Source organism: Crocodylus porosus, unplaced genomic scaffold (assembly GCF_001723895.1).
Source record: "Crocodylus porosus isolate Cpor-Errol unplaced genomic scaffold, CroPor_comp1, whole genome shotgun sequence".
NCBI classification, from domain to species: domain Eukaryota; kingdom Metazoa; phylum Chordata; order Crocodylia; family Crocodylidae; genus Crocodylus; species Crocodylus porosus.
Window position 1 is genome coordinate 40,377,678 of NW_017728912.1, and position 20,454 is coordinate 40,398,131.

General features: G+C 44.1%; 1 protein-coding gene and 1 long non-coding RNA gene across 2 annotated transcripts in view; both read right to left on the minus strand.

The window, feature by feature from the left end:
* Window positions 1-11,063, minus strand: part of PRKG2 (protein kinase, cGMP-dependent, type II) — a 69,540-nt gene extending 58,477 nt beyond the window's left edge. The window contains exons 1-2 of the mRNA XM_019534312.1: window positions 10,981-11,063; window positions 5,495-6,034 (exon numbers count right to left, since the gene is read on the minus strand). Of these exons, the coding sequence (XP_019389857.1) occupies window positions 5,495-6,021 (527 nt within the window). The 5' untranslated portion in view covers window positions 6,022-6,034; window positions 10,981-11,063. The remainder of the gene's footprint in view (window positions 1-5,494; window positions 6,035-10,980) is intronic.
* Window positions 2,687-3,058, minus strand: LOC109309533. Its single transcript, XR_002100943.1, has 3 exons — window positions 2,964-3,058; window positions 2,920-2,922; window positions 2,687-2,714 (listed from the first exon to the last, which is right to left on the minus strand). It is a non-coding gene; the product is annotated as an uncharacterized LOC109309533 (long non-coding RNA).
* Window positions 11,064-20,454: the final 9,391 nt, after the last annotated feature.

Genomic DNA, 20,454 nt, shown 5'->3' on the forward strand with positions numbered 1-20,454 from the left:
CTTGTGAATAGAAAACCTGCTGTTTACATGACTATGATTACAGATTCAATTTGTGCATGCATTTCACCTAATCAAGGACACTGAGATTTTAGGTCATGCTTTGACAGTTTAATTTATTTATTGAGAATCAGAAAAGGAGGAGGCAGAAAGAATGCGATTGACTTTATTTGAATAGATTTGTGCAGCTTGTCTGTTTTGTTATGAAGTACATTATAACGGTGTATATTCCTCTCTCTCTCACACACACACACACACACACACACACACTTTTTTTTAAATCAGAGAATTTGGGGTTTGTTTGTTTGTTTTATCAGAGAGCATGCAATTTTTAAACAAGGAAAACCAGGATCCCTGATAGTCATTGATGCCTTCCAAGACATATGACTATAAAAATCCTTTTGACCTTCTGTCAATAACATATAAACAAAGCTGAAGACCAGTTTCTCAACCTGAAAGATCAGGCTTCTTTGAGACATTCTTACTCTCTTTGCCTAACAACTTCTGTCAATTTATAATGGAAATTTTTCACTTTGTTTCCACATTCTGGAGTTAACAGCGGTGGCATAAAACACAAGGACTAATTTCAATTTTCAATTTTTCCCCTTTATGTTATTAAAATAACATAGTGCTATTTTAATAAAAGTAGTGCTATTTTCCAGTACTTATATCTCCACCCCTTTTCCAGGAGGAGCAATGACCATGAAGAAAACATCCCCTTCAAAACTGGAACTAACGTTACAAGGTTAAAGGACAAGGCTCTTCTTTAGTCTGTTAGTTGTTGGGTAAGCATTAACTTAGATTTTACACTCACTTCATTTCAGGGCAGACTCATTTAAAGCAAAGTGATTTATATCACCAATTTTAATCATGACATAGATTAGTATGAGAGACACTTTGATTTAAATCTGCAATATAACTTTTTTGATTTATAACTAAATGTATCCTTGAACCTCTTTGTACTAACCAGGAGAATTCACTGTCCATTTATTACTTAAAGCGGTTATGCAGCTTAATATGCATTATTTGGATTCTTAAATTTTAAAATTGGTGTTAGAAGACATCTATTGATGCATGTCTTATTTATGAGGTGATAATCAGTATTTCTAACCACAACTGAATATCAAGCTGTTTTTTCCAAATTATGGAAATTATAATTTGAATAAAAATACTCAATTTTTTTTAATGTTTTCATTAGTTAAATAGAACTTCCTGAGTTTCAAAGAAGAAAAGCCCCCTTATCAAAATATGTTTTGCATTCCAAACAACGGATTTATATTAAACATAGGAAGTGTCCATGAAACTAATGAGCTGAACTGATGATTTTTGCTCACCATGTCCTTCAAGTTACTAGAATTAGTAGATCCCATCCTTTCATGTCTCAATTTTTATTTATAAATTATCTGAAGAAAACAAGATTTTTCTGCTTTTTTTATTCCAATTGGTGTCTTACTTAACCTTTATGAAACTAGTTGCTGAATAAAGGTGTATCAACTGAAGTTTTTAAAAAATAAAATCCTCACTCCCTAGTGCAAAAGAGATTGCTTCTTGTCAAAAGCTGGTTTAGCACTTCAGCAAAATTTGATCCCAGGTGCTTAGCCCGTATGTCCAGCCATCTGAGTGGTCTACCAATCTTTATATCTTTGGGAACAAACAGGTACTGCTAAAGTTTATTCAATATAATTTTATTAGCTTACTGTACTTTTAAGCCTTGATAAAGTTTTCATAATTTTAAATAACGCTGTCCTTTAAAATATTTAAAATTTTTAAAACTGCACTTTGTTAATCAGCTGTTTTGAACCACCCTACTTCATTTGCAGTGCTCTGAAATTAGCAGCATGACGTAGTTTTAACAGCAGTTACAAAGTCAATTTCTCATAAATGATCATAAAAGATTACTCGGAAAGATTCCAGCCAGGCAAGAATGCAATTTAGGCTATGGAGCATGGTTTAGCTGGCAAAGAAAGCAGAAATGTCTCAGTCAACTGAAGGAATACAACTGAGCTCCACTGAAGGCTAGGGGTGTCACTCTGCCACCTGCTAAGAGATTCGCCTTGTAGCAAAATCCACAATTTTTCATTTCTTTTTTTTTTTTAATTTATTTTTAAATTCATTCCCTCCCCTTCCCCAACCATTTCCAACTTTTTCTCTCCCTCTCTATTCCCTATAGGTAAGTATAAGTGAGCTCAGACTTAGGATAATCTTTAACATTTTTATTCTGGTAGCAGATTTTTGGTTTTAGATATCCACTGTTTTAAATTGTACAATTATTAGGTTTGTATTGATTGTTATTGTTTTATATTTTATTATTGTCATTTTTGTATTGATTTTTATTGTTTCATATGGATATTGTATGGTTTAGGCCTGTGTTTGTAAGTGAACCAAAGTCATGTCAAGTTTCCATTTTATATGTCAAGCCTCCATCTTGTGTCCTCTGCCTGGGCATCCCATGCTGCACCTGTATGAGTCATGTACCCCTCCCATGCAAATTGGTACCCATATGAATGAGAATGATTGGGAATGACTGAAATACAATGGTATCTCTACTGAATGGCCTGTAACAACTGGGCCATCACTTCACATCGATTCATCCAGGAACCACAGACCTCACCCAGGAACAGAGACAAGAACCCAGCATTTGAAAAGCAAAAGACCCTGCAGAACCAGCAACTCTACCATTGTACCCCACCATTACAGACACCCAAAACTGCACATCCCTGCATGAAGCACACATGCTCAGTACGCCAGGGGCCGACCCTTGCCTGGGCAAGCCTCCTGTCACTAGGGTCACACAAGGTCTGCCCCTATAAAAAGGGGCAGTGAAGACAGACCCAGTGGGATGCCCTCTCCATCTGGACCAGCACCATACCATACCACCTATCCACCTAGAGGCCCTGCTAGCGACCCCCCTCTGGACAACACCTACTGGACAAGGACCCCTTTCCAGCCTGAGATAGGCTGGACACTTACCTGCACACTTCCTCCTACAATATGGACTTTCTCTCTCTCTCTCTCTCCCCTCCTGGACTTCAGCGGACTTCAGCCCCTGCACCAAGCCTCTCTAACCCCTGCTGCCAGTGCATGTGTGTGTGTGTGGGGGGTGGGGAGTGGGGTGCAAGGGAACCAATAAGACATTGTGTCACCATCTCCCCTGTTCAATAAAACCACTGTCATTTGCAACCCCGAGTTAGGTCATGTTTTACTGAAATCCAGTCCCTTCCGCATCTTAAATTCCAGCCTCGTTCTCTCTCTCTCCCCTCTAAGCTCCAGCCCCCCTTCCCCTGCTAGTTTCCCAATCTCCTCTCAATTCCATCTGCCCTTTTCTGCCTCCTCTCAGCCTCTCCTTGCTTTCATGCTGTCCCTGCTGCTTCTCAGCCTCCCATGCCATCTACTGCCTTTTCCCTGTGACTCTCTACTGCCTTTCTCTGCTTTCCCACTGCCCTGCCACCTTTCAGTCTCTCCTGCCGCTTTTCCTGTGATTTTCTGCTGTCCATCTCTCTATTTTCAGTCTTCCCCCACACCTTCTGTAGTCACCCCCACCCAGCAGCTTCCCAGCTCCTCCTGGCTGTCCTGCAGTTTTCTCCAGTTCCCAGCACCTACTGCCGCTCCCCGCAACTTCTCTAGCTGCCCCAGAGCCATCCTCTGGCTCCTCACACCTAGAACCCCTCTTTAACACCCACACTTTCCCTTAGTCCCATTTTCCCTTTTACCTTTTCAGCTCCCCCATAGCTCTGGCTCCAGTCCCAGCCTCTGTGCCAGCATGCTCCCCTGTTCTGCAGGCTTTGGGCATTGTCTTTTAATCAATTAAGGTCAATTAACCTAAAGTTACCCCTGAGCCTCAGTTCCTCAGCCCAGGCCCCTCTAGTCTACTAGTTCTAATCCCATTCTGGTAACGTTCACTCCCAGCAACTTTTACTCCCTACACTTCTACTTTCTTACCTTAACCTTTTCCCAGGTATCCCAAGTACACCGAGCACATACATACATACACATCACAACACCCAACTTAGGAACTCACCTGTGCATATGTGCAAATTAGTGAATACACATATATATACATATATAGATATCACTGTGTGTGTGTGGCATATGAATTAGTAATCCACGTATGTGTATTGGATGTGCAGGTGTTGCTAACTGGTAACTGATTCTGTCTGAATTTGGTGTGTGTAGCATGTATGGGCTTAAACTGGTGATAGGTGTGCACAAACCTAGACTGGTTATTTTGAACGTGTGTGTATCTGAGTTGCTAGTGTGAGTGTGTATGCCTAGTAGGGGTGTATGCACCTAGTCAGTGTATGTGTACTTAATTGATTTTTATGTCTGAATGTGCAATTGTACACCATGCACTCATGTCTAACAGCACAATATTGAGATCCTGAGCGTTGGCCTGACCTCTCAGGTGGTAGGAGCAGCTGTAGCTAGATTCTGGCTGTGCTGTACCACCAGCTCAATGAAGAGAGAATCTTACCCATTAAGTTTACCCAAGGAGACTTATTTCACAAGTTTACAATTAAATTGTATTTTTCTTTGTTCTATTTTCCATCATTCCCACAGACTGAATCTGACCTTCTTTGCCCAGCACAGAGCTTCTCTGTTTACTTAGCTCTCCATGATATGAAAATCACAAGCTTCTGGGCATTTGTATATGCCATGGTGGTTTACTTTGGTTTAATTCTCCCTAAATTGAAGTGGTGGGTCTTTAAAAGCACCACTTCAATTTAGAGTGAAGTAAACCCAAGAGTCGGGCCTGACCCTTACCTGCCTCTCCAGCAGGAGGGCAAGGAAGGTGAGCCGCCGGCAGGTGGAGCAGTCCCTGAGCTGCAGGGGGGGTGGGCTGGTGCTTCCCTCCATGGCAGCAGCAATGCCCCTCAGGCAGCACTAAACCACCTTGGAGATGTTTTATTTTGCTGCGTCCCAAAGTCATTTAACGCACATTATACCTCCGACACGTGCAAACAGCCTGCCATCAAAGCGGTGCAAAAGGGCCTTAAGCTGCTTTAAAGGCCAATTTTGTGGTGTGTACAAAAATGTCCCTAGAAACTATAGCAACACTTGATATTCAGAAGTCAGACTTCACTACTGAGATCTGACAGTAGGAAAAGCCAGACATATTTTCATTAACTGGCTTTTATTTTCACTGAATTTTCATTTCATTAAGGAATTGTGAGAGTGATGCCATTTACGTTCACCTATTCTGGAAAAAACACCAGTGTTATTAGCTGTAGCTTTTTAACAGTTGAAGATGACTCAAGCTGGACCCTCTAAGCATGCTATACTTAAAACTGACTGATCACAAAGTCTAGCATAACAAGTCTAGCAGTCTGGCATAAATTCAAACATGAATACTTAAGAAAGAAATATGCAGGCAGTGCACCTTCATTTATTATGAAAGTGCCCTGTGGGGAAAAAAAAGAAGGAGTTCATTAGAGAGGGTACCACTGCAGTGGCAGAAAAAACAAGGCAGAATGTTACAAATGCTCTGGAATGAACTCACCTGGAGTCCTTTCTGACTCTTGCTTTTTCAAAGGAAAACCTGGGTTGTTTACTCAGATCATACATCCTAGTTGTTGGCTCTGCAGAAACACCTTCCTTAGCACCTCTCCTCCTGTTAGCAGAAAACGCATCGGAAACAGTTTGGTTGAGCCTCTGGGCCATTTTAAATGGTGAAGAATGGAAGGAGTTCCCTCCTTGAGTGTTAACAACATCTTGTAGCTTGTTCAGCTGGATGCATTTGCTCTGGAGTTCCTCGGTGAGTTCTGCTACGGCTTTCGTTTGCGTAGCCAGCTGTTCCTGTAGCTCTGTGATATGATGTTCGCTCTCACGTAGCTCTTCATTTTTTCTCTTCAGCTCCCTTTCAAGCTCCAGCACCTTGCTTCTCAGAACATCAGCTCTCCCTGACACACTGATGCCCAGGGCAGGGTCTTTCAGCAACTTCCCATTGCCAGAATAGCTAATGGAGAAGTTTGCTACATGTCTCTCTGGCCGCTTCAGATGCTTGTGTTTCATTGATCCATTTCCCATTTTGTCAAATGACCTGGCAATAATACAAATTGTGGATTTTAATTAACTCTGCAACCAGAAAAAAATATTGGGTATGCTCAGATGACAGGCAATAAGTTGAACATGTAACTGGTCACTGAAACTCAGATACCTTGCTATTTTGAACTGTGTAAGGAGTGGGAATTACATTTGAAACATGTCATCCTTTTTTATTATTATTATTCCCACAAGAAATGTGTATAGAGACAGTAGTTCAAATAAAAGGTCCATATTATCTGCTGCTCTTTGTGGACAATCTAAGGGTAGATATCGGAAGATTCACAAATGAAATTGATATCAATCTAGTAGGGATAAAATAAACAGTAACAGCAGAAATATGAACAGCTTTGACTTTCCTGTACTACTGAAGCAAAAAATAAAAAAGCGCGATTTTTTTTTAAAGAACAATCTGTTCTATCTTCATATTTAAGCAGTAGATAATCTAAATTCATACAGCACCTAGCACAACAGTATCTTGTGTCCACAGCTTGGGCCGCTGTGCATAGCTATGGTACAAATAAATAAATTATGATAATGCATAATTATTGCATATGCAGCTACTATGAGCTAGCTGATTCCCGTATAAATCAGGACCAACTCCAGCATCTGCTTGCTAGAGCTTCTCCAAAGGTATTAATGCTAAGAGCAAGCACTGGCACTGTACCTCCAAGTATCTTTCACTAATTTAAGATTAGTTCAGCTGTTTTAGGTTAACAGTAGCCACTTGAGAAAGTGTGGTCTGACCTATTTCATAGGGCATTGACCTTTGATAACTCTTACCAATTTCTGGTGCCTGAGGCCAAAACAAAGTGGTCAGACTTATAACAAGAGTTCCTGTATGTCATGAACTTATTACAGCAAATATCACAGTAACTCAAGAGACTAAGAGGACTTCTTCCATCTTTTCCACCCTTAACCCTTTGCACATTTCTCTCAGAATTGTAGGATAAGTAAGAATGTGATATTTGCTACTTGAGACAGATATAACTATAAACTTGTTCAATAGTTTTGTTAGATGCATCTCATTTCACAATTTGCCCAATCTTTAGTGAGAAAAGGAAGGAAAGAAAAATTCCAAACTGATCTCTCATAGTGAATCCATAAGGGGAACTGAATCCTCAGGATGCAGTAAAAACGTAAGCTTGCTCTTTGTTCGTTTAACTCATAAATTAAATCATGAACATTTGTTTGTATTTTGCATAGATCAAGAGACACATATATCAGATTATAGGACTGTAAAATACAGTAATATAAGTCCTCAAAATGAAAGAGGTAGCCGTCATTGCCAGTGTAGCAGACACAATAATCATTATTCCCCCCAGCCCCCACCCTTTTATTTGATTAGGATCAATTTGTATGAATTGTTCCTAGAACTTCTAAAAAAACATGATGTAGATTTTAAAACTCATGAGTCAAAGGTGGTCCGATAAGAAAGTTAAGTCTGCCCACAGGTCAGGCCTGCCATACACAACAGCGTTGCAAGCTTCCCTGTACTGTTCTACTAAAATGCTTTTATTCTGAAGGTCCACCCTTAACAAGAGAAGAGAGACTATGGGTGCATCCTGGTGAGGGTGCACATGTGGTCTGCTGCACCTCAAAGCAGTTTGGGGCACCACAAATCCTGGTGTCAAAAAAAAAAAATTGTGCTAAAAAAAGTCACACGGTGCATGTAGCAGCAGCATGTGCTGTCAGAAAGGAAGCCTGACAGGGCGGAGTAATACACTGGCTGCCAGCCAGGCTCTGAGCAGCTGGCTCAGCACCACTGCTGCCCCAGGAGGTCCCTAAAACCCCAGGTAAGCCTGCTGGGGCCAGCACGTGCTGGGTCCCAGGCTCCCCTACCCTACCCAGGTCACTTCGCCATGCAATAGAGCACGCATGCAGGGGAATGCCTGGGGACAAACAGCAGCAGCAGCAATCTGTGCCGCTCCTATTTGTTCCACAGAAAATTCACACCCCTGCACATGTGTGCTCATTGACTCACTCCCTTTCAGGGCAAGACTAAAGTAGAGAATCCTGCAGTAGTTCTTATGGCCCCAGCCTACCTGCTGCCATGCGGCCCCCGTGTATAGCTTAAACGTGGTGAGACTTCAGTAGTTGGCAAAAACTTGTACTAGCCCTCCCTGTCAAGTGAAATTTATCAACAATGAACAAAAGTTGCATCATACGGAAGTTATTATGAGTGAAGTTGTGCAGGTCATCTGAATCTGAAGGATCCAATGTTATAGTCTTAAGCAAGCCAATGGTAACACTTAAACAAGGCAATGGTAATACTATGTCCCATAACAATGGGACATAGCAAATCAATTACAGTGGGAAAAGAGCAATAAGAAATGAGCCCTCAGACAAGAGCTAGCAATCAGGCCTGGCCTGAAGTGAAACCCAAGGAAAAAAAAAAATTCAAAACAAAGGAAAATCTGTTAACATTCTATGTATATTCTAATATGAAATTTTGCTTCACTGTTAAGTCACTTAAATTTTTCTTCTTTAGCAGGTTAGAGTTTTTATCTGGATTATAGTTTTACAAATTATACAGCTGACACTCTGGGCACGAGAGCTCACATTTAAGCTCTTTGTTTGTTTCCGTTGTGGCTTATAATTTTTGTCTTTCCAAATGTTTCCTTTCAGTTGTGTTATATGTTGTGTTAATTCCTTTTGTCACCATTTCCCTTGACATTAACCTCATCACATTTAGAACTCAGATAAGTTAAGCAAATAGGCACCACGCTAGTAAGTGACGTTTAGTGTCAGTAAGTCTTCCCAGTTGGTCTAATAAATGGTATCATTTTGGAACCAAGAGTTCTATTTTTTGTATGTCTACACTGTAGAAATAAAGTTGATCTATTCATACCTCTTAATGAAATTCTAAATTAACATTATCAACTCAGAAAAGAGGCTTGAGGTGTCAATGAAGATAGTTCAGCTGAAGACCTCTGCTTGAGGTAAAGCTGCAATTGAAAAAACTACATGTTAGGATGTATACAGAATAGAGTGGAAAATAATATGGAAATATTGCAATGCTTTTATAAAAAAAGAAAAAAAGAAAAAAAAATCAATGGTGCTCCCTCATCTAGATTGAACTCTGCATGAAGTACTGACCACCACATCTCAAAAAGGATGCTGCAGGGGTCGGTGACATTTACAGAATGGCACTAGGGGCGAGGACATGGGAAATCTCTTACATAAAAAGAGAAGGTAGAATTGGATGCTTTACTTCACAAAGGGAATAAATTAAAAGAAATAAAATAAAATAAAAGCACGTAAAACAATGAATGCCCTAGAGTAGGCAGATTCAGTTCTGTTCTCCCAGACCCATAACACAAGAGCAAGAAGAGTGCCAAGGAAAAAGACAGCAAGTTAAAGAAAGAAAGAAGGAAAAACCTTTCCAGCCAGTGCACAGTCCCACTGTAAAACTCATCACTACAGGAAGCTGTATGTCCCAGAAACCTAGTAGGAGTCAAAGGCATTGGCATTTATGTGGATAAGCCGCAGTTACAATAGTTAAAGCTAACACAACCTTGAAAACCTTATGCTTCATAGCTTCATCTGATCTTTAACAAATTGGGATTTGACTAAATCCTAAAGTGGGAGATAGATTATAATGCATCAGCATACTGCAGAGGTTTGCAGCCTCCTCTGAAGCACCTGTCACACAAACTCTTTCCAGCCCAGTATCTGAATCTGGTCCAGCTTGGCAGTTCTTATATTCTTCACTGTTCTCCCCTGGACCAACTCACCCCTCAGCCAGGGCTCTCTCATTTCCTTCAGTGAGGTGAAAACAAACAAACCAGGAGGTTTGTCCCACCATGATTAAAACTCTAGTTTTATCACTGTAATACCACCTTAAAGCCACTCATGTCAACCCCAGAGACAGAGGCAGACCCAGCCTGAAGCTCCCTCTCCCAGGCACAAAAGCAGAGGGACAATGGTGTGGAAGGCCTAGCAAACCTCTCCCTTGCACCTCCATGTAAGGAGCAGTTGCACTGTGGGTAGGGAACAGAGCTGTCCTTCCACTTTGCTGCTGGAACTGGTGCCAGGGCTCCCAGGACTTGGAGGAGCAGGGCAGTCCATCTGCACCATGCCACAGACGCACTGAGGGTGTACTGCACCTCTCTAGAGCACGGCGCAGTCGTGTCAGAGGACACAAGCTCTTTCCTCAACCCCCAAATCCCTCCCTCCTAGGGCTTCTGCTGGAGCAGAGCCTGCTCACACACCCTGCCAACCAAGAACTGTGCCCTTGCAGCACAACTCAGCAGGAGGCAATGAGGATGCCACACCACTTTATGGGAAAGGGTACGGAAACTTTCCTGCCCCACTTGGACCAATGAACATGCTGGAAGTTGTGCCCAGCTCCAACATCACAGCCTGCCCCAGGTGCCACCCAGGGTAGGTGCCTAGCTCCAGGCAAAATATGTTAGCTCTCTAGCAGCTCAGGAGCTGTGACACTGCTCTTCTCCCTTACTGATACACACAAGCACATGTGTGTGGAATTGCACCATACCTCACATACACACACTTGCACTTGAAACCCCCCCCATACACACACTGAAGCATCTCACACACACATGCACAGGCACACACAAGCCCAGTCTCCCCCTTGATCTCTCCCTCTCACGTATGTGAAGCCCCCCCCCCACACACAGATGCATGCTCCAGCCCCCCCGTATTGCACATGCTCCGTCACACACACACACAAGCCCAGTCCTCCCCCTGTACTGACCACACTCCCACTTGTCTCACACACACACAAGCCCAGGCTCCCTCTTGATCTCTCTCTCTCACATACACACACACTTGCACGTGAAACCCCCTCCCCCCCGTATTGCACACACTCCCACTGAAGTGTCTCGCGCGCGCCCACTCTCCCTTTAATCTCTCTCCCTCACACACTCACACGCGCGCGCGCAGTCCTGAACCCCCCGGCCCGGCCCGGCCCGGCCCTACCTGCCCGGCGGGTGCAGGCGGCCGCGGGGCTCGCAGGGGCGGGGAAGCGAAGCCGACGCGGCGCCTCCCGCTCCTGCCGCTGCTGCAGGGGCAGGCGGGAGGGGCGGGAAGAGGCGGAGGCGGCTGCAAGCCTTGCCCGGCCGCCCTGCGCCACGAGCCCTCTGCGCCCCCCAGCCGCCAGCACGGGCCCCGTCGGCCGCCGGGGCAGGCAGGGCGCGGAGCCATGCTCCAGCCGCCACTCGGGACACGGCGCTGCCTTGGCCGCCTCCCCGGCGGGACCTGCTCCGGCCTGAGTCTTGGGGACAGCTCAGAGCGGAGCCTCCCCCCACTCTGGTGCCCACAGACCCGGCTGCGCTGGCCAGCGGTTTGCAGAGCCCCCGCACGCCCTCCTTCAAGCACAAGTCGCGTTTTTCTCTCCACGGTAGCTTCCACCAGGCGTTATATAAGCCGTGAGGGTTTTAAAACGGCACGGGTGTCATGAAGCTCAAGTTGTGTCCTTATTCCCAGGTCCTTTTTCTGAACCAACTTCAGCCTCATACCCCTGTCCCCCTCTGACCTGGAGTCCTAGGCAGGCCCTTCTTACCCCTGAGCACCCCCAGCGCTCCCACTCCCTTGCCCTTAAACTACTATTTCTTGCGGGGCCTCTCAGCTCATTCAGCTGAACCACCTGCACAAAACTGCCTGTCTGCTTCTGACTTAAAGCCCTAGGCAGGTCTTTCTTACCCCTGAGCACCTCTGGAGCTCTTGTTCCCACTCTGTTGCCCTTAAACTACCTGTCCTAGAGGGGCTCTCTTTAAATCCACTGCACCTTTTTTGTCCTCCCACCCCCTCAGTTGAACCTCCTACCCAAAACTGTATTGGTGAACTTTATAAGGGGTCAGAGCCAGGGCATTGAAGGGAACAACTTTTGCATGGTCTCTCCAAGACTTTCTAGGGGGGGAGGCTTCTATTGGATACCATCTTCGCTCCACTGACAGCAAATTTCCCAACAAAACCCCTATTGAATCAGCTCTATGTATGCGGAGAATAGGGATGGCACGGCCCAGGTCAACATGTCATTTTTATAAATTATTACAGGTAATTTCTTCACCCGTCCTTTCAAGACCATGACAATTTTGCTAGTATATGAAACTTCCTGGAACTGAATAGACACCAGAGGGTTCAGTAAGACTAGTATAATAATCACTGCCCATGATTAAAATAAGGAAGTGTCCTTGTAAATGAACTATGACTAACAGGAGCATTCCTATGAGGATTGTATATTTTCTTTCTTATAATTTAGTTTCAATTAAAACTGACGAAGTTATAAATAAAATATACTGTGTATTTTTTACTGCATGTTTAGTACTTCAAAAGGCAAATATTTCAGGGTGATGTGCTGAGAAGCAGGCAAAGCAAAATATGTCACAAAAGCTGCTTGCTTTATATAATTAAGCTGCTCTACTGAAAAAGAAGACTACTGGTCTACTGCCAGATACTGACAGAGCCTTTTGTGCCCAACCAGTGTGAAGCAACGTGCAAAGATCCTTCCTTTGCAACATCCTTTTGCAAGGCTTTGTCAAAAAAGTAGTCCACAAGCTCAGTGTGAAAGAGGTAGTCAAGGCTTAGAGTCACAGGCCTCTCAGTGCATCCTGGCTTATGAAAATAGTGTGCATGTTTCCTCATGCATAACTGAGCTCTGGCAGGAATTCTGTGTGCACCAGCCAATCGTACAGAAAATAGCCCAGAACTATAGCTGAATATGTTCTAGCATATTACAACATCTGTCAACTACTGGCTAGCAATGACTACAATAGAATTATTGGCACACTCCCAATCCTGCCCCTATGGAGAACATTCTCCTCTGACATAATGCTACACACTCTGCTGAAGTCAATGGAATCATTGTGTTGACCATGGTCAACAATTTGTCCTATTAACTTCAGTGAACCCCTGGAGTTTCAGTTTATTTTTATTTAAGTTGCTATTGATTTCCCAAACTATCAATAATGTTCATCATTTTTAAAGTACAGTGTTAGCCAACAAAATAAAAAACCCTACTGAAAAACACAGTAAGTATAATAATTCCAATAGCAATTTCATTTTGCAACCTGAGGGACCAAAGATTAAAAAAAACAGTACACATATTAAAGAATTTAATGGTCCTTAGATCTTTGATCAAGAAAATCCAAAATAACAAAGTGTGTCTAAGACATTCATATAAAGATTTTAAGAAAAGGAAACAAATCAAAAGTATTAATGCAACTCTCTTCCCAGACCCTCCCCCCCTTCCCCCCCTTCAGCTCATATAAAATAAGCTTACACTAATATTTTTAAAAGAGGGTGCTTTGGGTAAAGTTCCTGAATTAGAGATCTGATTTTGAAAGGCACAGACCCTTTGAGGCTCACACTGACTTCTCCAGAAACCTGCAGGGTTCTCAGCTTTGCTGAAAAGTTGGGCCATGTATTTAAGTATGGATTTAGGAGCCTAATTCTGTACCATTAAAAACAATTCCTGGTCCTGGAAGCATAAGCTAATCTGAGACTGGCATAAATTTCACTTATTCTTGTTGGCAAGATGCTCAGAAGCTTTGTCTCAAATTTTAGACAGTGTTTTAAGTCTAAACAATACAAGCCTTAAATAGTCTTAATTCATTGTTTATATGAACAGATTCAACACCATCAAGTTGGCACTATGTCTTTATGTACCAGATCTGAATGTGACTCAGTCATAAGACTCAGTTCTGCTGCCACCTGCCCCACTGTAAAGTTGTGGAGGAATAAGCCTAATCTAATGGTATTGCTTTCGCAGCCACTACCCACAGGAGATCTGTATCCTTCTATTTTGATAAAAGTATTCTTTCCTCCCACCATAGTCACAACTGCTAATATTTCCTGCCCATGTTTTTCAGTTACCCCATGATCACTAAAATGAGGATTAAGCTATATATCAAATTTATTTCAGAGGGACAGGAAAGTATCCATCCAGGATGTCACAGAGATCATGCAGGTCTGTGAATTCAGGCCAAACTTTCCAACTGTGGGTCACTAAAATTAGGCATCAGGTCATTATATGGGTGCTTGAGTAAGCATCCCAAATTTCAGAGGTGTTGAACATCAACTGAAATGTCTTATTTATATGCTTACACATAGTTTTAAGTTAAAGTCACTAACTCCAAGCACTCATTCCTGAATATTTGGCCAAAATATTTATTTTCATGTAACCCTCACAGTTTGTTACCTGTACTATATGCTTAGAATAAACACACTTAGGCACATGTTTATCTATAGTAACATTAGTAATCTCAAAATATGTACATCTCTACCAAACTGGATCCTCCAGTGAATCACCTGAAAGCCTGGACTGAGAGGCAAATAGATCTAGTGGCCACATAGTACCATGAGGTAGTCACCACTTGGGAGGCTGGTTTGGAAATGTTCTTGTATGTTCATTGCATTTTTCATTGTTATTCATAATATGAATCTATTGTGCTAGCCTGGCTCTGTACAAATATAAACTCCTTGCCTTTACAAGATCTAACAATCTAAGTAGAAAAAAAAAATCTAGATGCAAGAAAAAAATACAGCTACAGAGAGATGAAATGATTTGCCCAAGATCAAACAACAAGTCAACAGCAGACTTAGAAGTGGAATCCAGGTTTTCAATAGTGCTTACTTTTCTTATGCCTTCTGTACCTTGTACTTATCTATAACCAATAATTAAACAGTGTAATTGCCAGAACTGTTGGAAAAATCTCTCAACAGAATGCTGAATATATTTACTAATGTTCTGAGATGTTGCAAACTGAAAGGAAGTTATTTAAGGACACAGAATATGGTGGAGAGACATAGCCCAAATGACTACAGAGCCCTCAGAGCAATATTTCTAGAAACGCTAAATTGTACAGTTAGGTAAATTCCTGAGAACTGCCACAGGAGAAAATATTTTAAGATCATTTTCTTCAGCTCCCCAAGGTACTTGTGTTCATATCTGGGGTTACTTTGCTTGATCTCACTTTAGGTGCCATTGTTTGGCACCCACTAAAATACAAACTTTGAGTAATTACCACTTTCTAAATTCTAGTTTTATTTCTTCCTTTCGTCTCAGGCCTTTGTCAGAGCAAGTTAATGCATGTGTTGTACTGTGGAACAAGATTTGAATAGGCCAGGCCACTTTCTAATAATGCCATCTAACATACCATGCACATTAATCATCATTGCTTTTCATTAATTTTACTCTCTTTAGTCTATGATCATTTGTATTAAACTGTTAATGAATTTTGCCAGCCTGAGCTTTGTACAGAATGTCAGACCTGGAGTCTGAGATTTAGATGCAGAAAAGGAATTGAGATGCTGTGGCAGGGCGCATAAATTGGGCAGCTGCTCTTGGAAATGGTCACATGTGGAACATCAGTTCCATTTCTGAAGCCTTCACAGAGTCATTTGCACATGAAAACAATGCTGAACTATCCTGTCCCTCATGTACTAAACTTGGAAATGCAGCAGGGAAGTCACTCAGAGGGCAATCCCTGCCTCAGATCTAAGGCTCCTACAGGCAGAAATTTCAAGAGCAGAGTGGGTAGTTTCTAGGTTTCGTGTGTGTGGGCTAGGAACAGGAAGGTAGGGTTAGTTCTAGAGCAGTACTTCCAAGAGCAATGAAGAACCAGTATAAACTCACTCTCAGATGCCTAGGGCTAGGGACAGACATTCAAAAAGCCTGAGCCTGAATTGATTCAATCTTTGCAGGTTAATCTAACCTGCTTAGGTTGAACCAATTTGCAAGTGTACAGACATTCCCTCTGGACTGAGGAAATGCAGGCAGATGCCTGCAGTGGCTCAATATAGAAGCTACAGGCACTAGAACAGCCCTTCATTCCCTTCTACAGTGCTGAGCTGAGGAAGACTTGGCCAGACCCTGGCAGGATGCTCTGATTAGGGAGGGATTTAAACCCCCACCCTGCCTATACAGGCCCAGCCTTTTCTCCGCTCACTGCTTATTGGGTGGGAGTATTGCCAGCCCCCTGCTAGCACTCTGATGCAAAGGGCGGGGGGCATGCACTGCTTACATCTGTTAATGATACTGAGCTTTTCAAGCTTCCTGCTTCTTCATACTGTCTGCAAACCTGGTAGGTGAGGGAGCCAGCAAGAAGTTGATAACACAGCATTTATCAGCATTAAACAGATTTTTCCAAGGAAGGAATAGAGGGACATTGCCAGCTGACTCATTGGTGATGTGTAGGGGGTGCACATGCACCCCCTGAGATTGGCGGTGCACCCCTTGTGAAAAGCACTGCCAATGCTGCCAAGCAGCGCCAGGAGGCCTACCCCCGCCACCAACACGACAATGGCTGCCTGTGGGAGCCTCCGCTCACCACCACACCCCTGCACAGCCAGCACCACAGCAACTGCATTGAGGTCAACTCATGGCTTCAGAGCTGGTGCCACTGTGCAGGGTTCGGCTTTCTAGACCATGATCTGTACTTCTAGGATAATACCTTGCTGGGATGGGATGGTCTACATCTCTCTCCAAAAGGTAAGAGTCTGTTCTCTTATAGGATGGCAGACCTCCTACATAGAGCTTTAAACTGGCTTCATAGGGGGATCAGGATGCCAAGATTAGGATGAGACTGGGTAGGACACGCCATGACCCGCACACTGAAAATGGTCAGGTAAGTACTAAGGGACCCACTAAGAATCAGGATAGGGCAATACTAAGGGCACCTATAGTCGGGCTTATATGTCTCTGTACTAATGCTAGAAATACGGGAAACAAGTAGGAGGAACTTGTACTTCTGCTTGCAGACAAGGATCTTGATCTGGTTTGTCTAACAGAAACCTGGTGGGACCCTACCCATGACTGGGCAGTGGGTATTGAAGGCTACAGGCTATACAGGCAGGATAGATTGCGGGGGGAAAAGTGGGGGCATTGTTCTATATGTTAGGGAACATTATAAATCTTCTGTAATAAAGATGGGGACAGAAAAAGGGCACATCGAAGTCCGGTGGGTCAGATTACAAGGCGGTAGGGGTGAAAGGGACTTGGTAGTGGGGGTCTACTACAGACCCCCACACCAGGAGGAAGAATTAGACCTAAAATTCTCGACACAGCTCTCAAAGGCAGTACACTCAAAAGACCTAGTTGTAACAGGTGACCTAAATTACCCAGACATCTACTGGGAGGAGCAGTCAGCCAGGTCTGCCCGTTCACATAGAGTCTTAATCTGCATACAGGGCCTGCATCTAACACAGGAGGTATGCAGTCCCACTGGGGAGATGCCTTACCTGATTTGGTGCTGGCCTCAGGGGAGGACTTGGTGGGGAATCTACAGGTACAAGGTAACCTAGGGGATAGTGAGCACCAGTTGATAGGATTCACTGTCCAGAGTAAAGTGGGAAAGACAACTAGTACAGCAGCAGTGCTAGACTTCCAGGGGGCCAACTTCAATGAGCTCAGGAGACTGGTTAGGGTGGGACTGGGGGATAATCACATCTGTGAGATAGGAGTCCAAGAAGGGTGGGAGTTCTTCAAGGGACTGATCCTACAGGCATAGAGGAACACCATCCCAGTACACACAAAGGGAGGCAAAAGAGCCCAAAAAACTCCTTGGCTGAGCAGGGAAATCCAGGAAAGCCTTCAGAGGAAAAAAGCAGCCTTCAGGCTGTGGAAGCAGGGAGCAGCCATCAAGGAGAAGTATACCTGCTTGGCTCATGCTTGCAGGGAAGCAGTGGGGAAGGCCAAAGCAGATACAGAACTCAAGTTGGCAGCAAAGATTAAGGACAACAAAATGTCTTTAAGTACATAGGGAGCAGGAGGGCGGCGTAGGGTAACGTAGGGCCGCTACAGAATAGACTAGGGCAACTCGTAACTGATAGGATGGAAAAAGCAGAGCTCTTTAATAATTTCTTTGCTTCTGTTTTTCTGGACAAGGGTACAAACACACCTCCCGATGAGTCTTTAGTCTGGAGTGAGAGTAATACCAATCCACCAATGGTTAGCACTGATCTAGTGAAGGGGCACTTGGAAAATATTTAAGTCGGTGGGCCCCAACAATCTTCACCCAAGGGTACTAAAGGAATTGGCCGATGACATAGCAGAACCAGTGGCACAACTGTTTGAGCGCTCACGGCACTTGGGACAGGTCCCAGAGGACTGGAAAAGGACTGGAAACATGATCCCTATCTTCAAGAAGGGGAGGAAGGAGGACCCAGGTAATTATAAGCCAGTTAGCCTCACCCTCCATATTCTTGGCAAAACTTTAGGAAAAACCATAAAGGATCACATTTGCAGGGGGCCAGTGGGTAACACAGCATTAAGGGGCAACCATCATGGGTTTATAGCAAGCAGATCCTGCCTGACTAACCTGGTCTCTTTTTATGACCAGGTCACAAAGAGCTTAGATATAGGAGTGTAAGTAGATATTATTTACCTGGATTTTAAAAAAGCTTTTGACAGTGTCACACACAATTCTTACAAGCAAACTGAGTAGCTGTGATGTGGATTTTTTTCACAGTTATGTGGGTGAAAAACTGACGGGACGCACACAGAGAGTAGTGGTAGATGGGTTGGTTTCTCCCTGGAGGGATGTCCTTGGACTAGTACCGTTTAATATCTTCATTAGTGATCTGGATGAAGATGTTGAAAGTACCTTGTCCAAATTTGCAGATAACACTAAACTATGGGGTACAGCAAGCACACAGGAGAGTAGGGAGTGAATCCAGGCAGATCTGGACAGACTGGGGAAGTGGGCAGATCAGAACAGGATGCAGTTTAACAAGGATAAATGCAAGGTGCTGCACCTGAGGAGAAAGAATCTCCAACACACTTATAGACTAGGAGGTACCATTCTGAGTACCACAACAGTGGAAAGAGTTCTCAGAGACCTGGCTGATGCAAAAATGAACATGAGTCTCCAGTGTGACGAGGTAATAAGCAAGGCTAACTGTACTCTTTCTTACATCAGCAGGTGCATCACGAGCAGGTCTAGAGAAGAGATAATTCCCCTCTATGCGGCACTGGTGAGGCTGCAGATAGAGTACCGTATTTTCACGCATATAGTCCGTGAGCTATAAACATTTTTACAAACTTGACAGATGGGTGCAGGCTATACAAGTGTGCGGGCTATGCAGAGTCTTTAGAACAGCATAGCCCGTCCCTGCCAGTGGGCTCCAGTGGCTGTGCCCAGCAGAGTGTGGCTGGTGGCGGGGAGCAGGGCTCACAGTTTGTCATCCCTCCCCTCCCCTGCAGAACCAGCAAGCCCAGCAGAGCCCACACTTGCGGCCATGTCTCGGGGTGTGGTGAATACACGGATTATTTTATGAAAATACAATTTTCCGCAGGTTATACATGGGTGCGAGTTATATCAGCGTACGGGCTATGTGCATGAAAATACGGTACTACATCCAGTTTTGGGCGCCACACTTCAAAAGGGATGCGGACAACCTTGAGAAGGTTCAGAGGAAGGCTACTCGTATGGTTGAGGCCCTGCAGGTAAGACCCTATGAAGACAGACTGAGGGACACGAATTGCTTCAGCCTCTGCAAGAGAAGGCCGAGAAGTGATCTTGCGGCTGCCTACAAACTCATCACGGGGCGGGGGGCGGTCAGCAGGGAATAGGAGACACTGTTTGCCAGGGCGCTCCTCGGGCTTACCAGAAATAATTTCCACAAACTGAAGGAGAACAGGTTTAGATCGGATATAAGGAAGAAATTCTTTATGGTAAGGGTTGCCAAAATATGGAGTGGGCTTCCAAGGCAGGTGGTGCTTTCCCCTACCTTGGAGATGTTCAAGAGGAGATTAGATAGGCATCTGGCTGAGGTAACTTAACCCCAGAGCTCTTTCCTACCTGGAGCAGGGGGTCAGACCCGATGATCTACCAGGTCCCTTCCAACTCTAGAAATCTATGACACCACTGCCACTGTCTGTGGGCAGTCACTGTCCCCCACCAGCCTCTGGGGAAATGCATCGCTCATCAGCTGACTTCTTGATTAACTCCAAAAAGCCCTAACTGGACACTGTCCTGTCTGCCTTTGTTCTGTCCCAGTCCCAGTGAAATTGGAGATATACAGACAAAGACACCTCTCAGACTTAGCTAGCATATGCCAACTAGCGTCTGTGGGAATGGGGTCCATGCTGCTGGAGATGGGAGTGTGTGGGGGGTCAAAATCCCTGCTTGAGCAGTGAGTGGCAAGGGGGAAAGCCATGCAGACCCTGCTGTGCCTGCAGTATCTGCTGGAGCTCCAGCTAGGGAGCAGACGAGCGGGGCTAGCCCTGTTCTCTGGAGCAGAAAGCACAGCCCAGCCCAAGTCTGCAAAGTATCTGGGATGCTGGGGCATTCTGGTTTAATTTAAACTAGGAAGGGGTTTGGGACAGACATTGCATAAACCAGTTTGACCCAAATGAGTTAAGTTTCATAGTTTCATAGTAGCTAGAGTCGGAAGGGACCTAGGTAGATCATCTAGTCCGACCCCCTGCCTTGGCAGGAAAGAGCACCGGGG